Raw genomic sequence first — 6,000 nt, 5'->3', positions numbered from 1 at the left:
TTGTCATTCTTCTTAATGTGAAAGTAAAGTTATTACATTTTTATAAAAAGGATATGTTCAACTTACTTTCAGGTATTTGCACATGGAACTTATTGATTTTTACCCACTTCAGAATTAACGGATGCCCCTCCCATGGGGGGCCTTGGAGGAATACACAGACAAAGGATCACCTGCATATTTTAAGATATGTCATTGTTTTTCTTATGCTCCAGATACTGATTTCTAAGAATTCTCTGTATAGTAGATGCAGTGCAGAAACATTTTTTCTACAGCACATAAAGTTCCAGGTTGTAGTGGTTTTGTTTTCACAAGACATGTCAGCACTGTGTTCTTCTCATTCCCTGTTCTCACCTGGGGACACAGGGAACTGTGGTGCTGGCTGTGCTGTGATGGCAGGAAGGAGGTGCTGAACCCTGCCCTATGCTTCCTGACACCTGAAGATCCCGGAGCTGTCGCTCTTGTGTCTGCAGAGATAAAACCCCCCCAACTCAACAAGACCTGGACTTCTGATTCAGTGAATTAACAGGTCTGTTCTCAAATGAATTTTCCTGGCCTACATACTTCTTTTCGCCGTAAAAATCTTAACATGCTTACCTTTAGGTTCAGGATCCAGGACCCTGGGTGTTATTAAAGAGAATCAGCTTCATGGGTAGATTTTCCAGAGAACCATTCCTCAGGGTGTTTACATGCCATATGAGGGACAGGGGGCCTCCTAGCCTCATTTGGGACACACACACACACACACGCACACACTCTCCTCTCTCTGAGTGAATACCGTTCTGGACTCTGCAGGTTCTAGGCTTGTCTGTTCCTCCACAAGTAAGGGTCGGCCTCTGCTCACTCAGCTGTCCTCAGTGTCACAAATTCCAAAAGGCAGAATATGCATCAGCAGGAAACAACTGGTGACATCGAGTGTAACTGGGGTCCCGTCACAGGGAGACCAGGACGTGTTCTGAACATCTGCTCTCCTGGGACAAGGCTGATGCTCAGGAATCCCAGGTGGAGTTTCTGGACTCCAGTCAGTGCCTGAAGCTGATCAATACACTGATTCTGGGACAGCAGACCCAGTGCTGTTCCCATGGAGGTCAAGGCCCACTGGGACACGAGATGCAACCTCCCTGTGCTGTCAGGGCTGGTTGTCACTCACTCAGTCTCCCCAGTGACACCTCCTGTCAGGCTGGACATCTGGGAAAAGTCTTCAGTTCCAACCCAGGGTCACAGTGCCTGTGACCTCAGGGACACAGTTCCCCTTACCTTCACCTCTCCTCCACTCACATGTGGGACCTTTGACAGAAATGTCTGGTGCAGATGACCTTGGGTAACAGGAATTCATTCCTCTACTCATGGATGGCTGAATGGACAATTGCTCTATCCTGAACATGCTGGTCACAAGGCACAGGGACTAGGGCTCTGCCTACCTCAGAGAAGAGTCTGACCCAAAATCCCTCCATCCTGGAAGCTCTGGGTTTGGTAATTCCATCGCTGAGATGGCTATGAAGTCCTCAGGAACAGGCCCCTCAGGGGGTTTCACTGGGCAAAGTGGTGGGCTTTCCTTCCTGGAGGAACAGACCCTGGATCCAAAACTTATAAGTAAAAAGAATAAATAAATAAATAAATAAGAAGAAATCAAGCCATTTTAGTAAAAGTACATGAATTCCTACTGGAACAAGAAAAGAAGACATTCTTTCCATTGTGGTCCCACCCATGTTATTCGTCACAATTTCCATCCATGTTCTTTCTGCCGTATACACAGGTGTGGGAAAAGTGTATTAGTGACTGTACCTGCATATTCACAATGATATGAACATTGAGATTAAATCAATTTTGAGTTAAATTCTATAAAAATAATATACACATATTTGATGTGCACGGTTGACTAAGTGGTGACTAACACATACATTCTGTCAGAGTTTCTGCTACTTTCACTCCATCTCACCTGGGATTTTCAGACAGTGGATCCTTTGGCACTGAGGTCAGTGCCACACACAGCCTCACCTGGCAGGGCTCCTGCAGACTGTGTCTGTGTGTTGGGAGAACAGATCCTAGGAGGGATTCACTGCCCACAGTGTGTGGAGAACTGTTTCAACCTGATGGAAATACTGAGAGACAACAAAGATTGTCAGGGTGTAACCCCTCTAGGAATGCACATGAAGGCTTCTACTAACAACCTGAAAAGAAGAACTCCTGATCTCCACAGTGCTGTGGGAATCTCAGAGGAAGGAGGGCTCTGGAAACCTGGAAGTAATCACATAAGAGGAAAGACCTAGCATCTTGTGCAGAAAGGGTCATGTGTCCATGGGGACCCATCACTTCTCTGCAGTTGATCCTGATCTAAGAAGAGTTTGTGTAAGAGACACATGGACTGGCCCTAAGGTATGAGACAGTGGACAGAGGGAAGGCAGGAACTGTGTCTGGCTCTGGTTACCACATCACACAATGGTGTGTCTGAGCCTGGACACAGGGGAAAACCAGGGCATGTTTCTGAGGTGCCAAAGGTGATCAGAGCTAGGACTTACCACCTGGCACTGCCTGTGTCTTTCTCAAGACTCACAGCTGTAACCTCTCCACCCTCTGGCCCCACACAGCCCCTCCCCTGCCCACCTCCGTGACACCTTCAGACAGAGGGACCCAGGACCAGTGAGGGTCCAGAGAGCTGGGGTATCATTTGCATGGATGGGCCCTCCCTATCTCAGAGGACAAAGAAGGGACAGATTAGGGGAGTTCTGCTCAGCTGGGAGCCACAGAAGGCAGGATCAGTGATGGTGTCCACCATGGCCTGGTCCCCTCTCCTCTTCACCCTCCTCACTCACTGCACAGGTGACTGGATATGGGCACAGGGGAAGGGGTTCTGGGAGGACAGGTGGGGCCCCACATCCTCCTCTTGCCTCTAGACCCTGGCATCATGTTCTCTGTGTCTCTCCCCCTTTCAGGATCCTGGGCCAAGTCTGTGCTGACTCAGCCTCCCTTGGTGTCTGGGGCTCTGGGGCAGACCGTCACTATTTCATGCACTGTCAGCGACTCCAGTTTTTGGGCTGGTGAATTTATACACTGGTACCAGCAACTTCCAAGAGCGGCCCCCAAACTTCTCATCTATGGTAACAACAATCGTCCTTCTGGGGTCCCCAGTCGATTTTCTGGCTCCAAGTCTGGCAACTCCCACTCTCTGACCATCACTGGGCTCCAGCCTGAAGATGAGGCTGATTATTACTGCCAATACTTTGATGACAGAGTCATTACACAATGCTGCAGGCTTGTGGGGAAGTGAGACAAAATCCTGTTGTCCCGACAGCGATGGACTTACTGTGAGCAGCCCCAAATCTTCAGCCGACTCAACTGTTCCCTTTATTTGTTTGGCCTGAACTGTGGTCTGAGAGCCATCTCAGGGTACTTTATCCACAAAATCTTATCACTTTTTAAAAATTCTGCCCCCTAAGCCTGTCTCTGGCAGCAGTAGATCGTGTGATTCTTCTCAAATCCAGCTGAAATACCTGGGTGTCAGTGGAAGGCTGCCCAGGGGACAGAGTCCATGGTGAGTCAGAGAAGAACCAGGGACACAGAATCCAGCCATATCTGGGTCAGGACACACCCACAGTGTACTGTATGTGTCCTGGTACTAACAGCTCCCATGAAGGGGACCCCAAATCTTCATCTATTGTGATGATTAGACCCTCTGAAGACCCTGATCTGTCCTCTGGCTCCATGTTTAGCAACTCTGGCTCCGTGACCATCACTGGGCTGAGAACTGAGGACGAGGCTACTCCTTACTGACCATCTTGTGACAGCATCTCAGGGCTCACACAGAGCCCCAGGCTCATGGGAACTAAGGTCAAACCCCTTTGTCATCTGCTGGGAGGCAGAGGCCCCACCAGCTGCTCGGCCTCATCTTAAGGCTTCTGCTTCTGCTGCTCCTGTTGCTGCCACCATGGGCCCAGGTCTCTCCGGGAGCATCACCTGGGAGTGAAGGCTTCTCCTTCCCTTCTGTTCCCAACGTCACTCACAGCAGCCCCTTCCTAGACAAAAGATCTCAAAGGACACAGAAATGCCATCTCTCCGATAAGGTTGGGAAACAGAATCTCTTTGCACTGAAGTTCATGGATTCTGGGTGGCAGGTCCAACTGTGCTCAATTCCCACCCTAATGCTGAGGAATCCTGCATCTCAGTCCTTGGTCATTTACCTACCTCTAGAAGATTCCAGAGCTGCAGCATCCTCTCTTTAGTTCTCAATGTTGTTTGTGCTCCTTGGGGAGATTTCTTCTGCCACTGCTGCACCAGCCCTGGAGTATCTATCACTGAATTGTATCTTTGATTCTTTTGGAAGGACTACATGTCCACTCCCATCAATGCTAAGATCCATTTAGCAAGTGATTTTTCTTGTCTAATTGCATGGTCTAATACTTGCAGAAGGAGGCTGAGTAATAATGGAGTTAAAGGTCACATTTGCCTGTTTCTGATCTTGTGGAATATTCTTGCCCTGCACCCCATTAGCTAAGGTGCTGGCTGTGACAGTAACTACATGTGTGTGGGAAAGAATGTGTCACCATACTGCAAATGTATTTGACTATTTCTATTTATGTGTTTTTTTAAATAAGAGATTCATTTTAGATTGGTAAAGTCTCCTCCAAATTCTACTGAGGAAATAAAATTGTATCTACTCATCTATTAATATAATGTCTCTATTAAAAGATCTGTCAATATTGAACCCAACTGTATATCTGGAATAAATCACATATGACCCTGGTATATCCATATATTAACGTAATACTGGAATCTCTTTGTTGGTATTTAATTTAGAATATTTACATCAATATTTCATAATATTAGTCTGTAATTTTCTTTGTATTTTATTTATCAAGTGTAGTTTTTACTATTATACATGCTTTCTACCAAATTTCATTTTCCTAGCTTTTCAATGTTTTGAAAAAATATATACTATGAAGCCAAGAAATGGAATCACCTGATCTCAGAAGGCCTGTTTGTTTTTTCTGTGAAACTAACTGGAGCTTATGTCATTTTGTAGAATAGCTCCACAATAATGTTTCACTTTTTTCCCTCAGAAATTGGTCTGATTATCCATTGCTTCCTGGTAGAATTTTTTTTATATTGCTAGGAAATTTTCCTTTTTATCTATTATTAATAGGTGTTAACAGTAAGATTCTTTTTTCATTTTGTCATTTCTTATTTTGTATGTATATACATTATCCATTTTCATTCAAAAGTTTATAATTGCTTGAACTACTCTGTCATTTACAAACAAGATTTTGATGTGCCAATTAGATACAGTTCTTCTATGACCCCCCCCCCCCGCCTTTTTTAAGTAAGCATCACACTCAGCACAGAGCCCAGTGTGGGGCTTGAACTCACAATCTTGAGATCAAGACCTGAACTGAGATCAAGAGTCAGATACTTAAGTGACTAAGACACCCAGGTGTTCCAATGATCTCTTTGTTGTACTGTTTCATTTATTATGATGGGAAGTTGGTTTCTTATTTGTCTTTTGCATTTCCTCATGCCTGCTAGAAATTTAAATTGTTCCTCTTTTTTTTCTTTGCTATATGATTTTCACAGAGCTCTTACTCTCTTTTTTTATTGAATAGACTTTAATTTTAAGAGAAGTTTTAGATTTATAGTGAATTTGAGTGCAACTTGCAGAGATTTTCCAAAGTTCATGACAATGTTCTTTTGTTGTCACTGAAAGGGCACTTTCCCAACAACTTCTGAGATTCTACTCAGTCTCAAGTAACCAGAGGGTTCTTGGATCCTAAGTGTTTCTGAAGGACCAAAGATGCCTTGATGAACTCGGGATATTTGCTAAATTGTGGCCTTCATGTTGGACCTGAAAATGGCCAATACTCTCAGATATGGGTTGACAGCGTTACCTCACACATTGAGCTCCAGGTCAGTGCGAAGGGGAGGCAAATCCCTCTGCTTGTGCTGCCTGGGCTGTCACTAGGTCTTACTTGCTTGTGACAAAAGCCAGCATCATGTGATAACACCAGCTAT

At 45.2% G+C, this 6,000-nt stretch overlaps 1 gene segment (V, D, J or C); it reads left to right on the top strand.

Annotated features, from left to right (window-relative positions):
* Positions 1–2,732: 2,732 nt before the first annotated feature.
* On the top strand, positions 2,733–3,476 carry LOC124518397 (immunoglobulin lambda variable 1-40-like). The segment is given in 2 exon segments: positions 2,733–2,817; positions 2,931–3,476. Coding segments are annotated over 2 exon segments (393 nt in total).
* Positions 3,477–6,000: the final 2,524 nt, after the last annotated feature.

The sequence above is a fragment of the Lynx rufus genome, unplaced genomic scaffold (assembly GCF_022079265.1).
Source record: "Lynx rufus isolate CCGP_SWC_20201006 ecotype Redwood Valley unplaced genomic scaffold, mLynRuf1.p SCAF_24, whole genome shotgun sequence".
Taxonomy (NCBI): Eukaryota; Metazoa; Chordata; class Mammalia; order Carnivora; family Felidae; genus Lynx; species Lynx rufus.
This window is presented reverse-complemented; position numbering and strand designations above follow the sequence as displayed.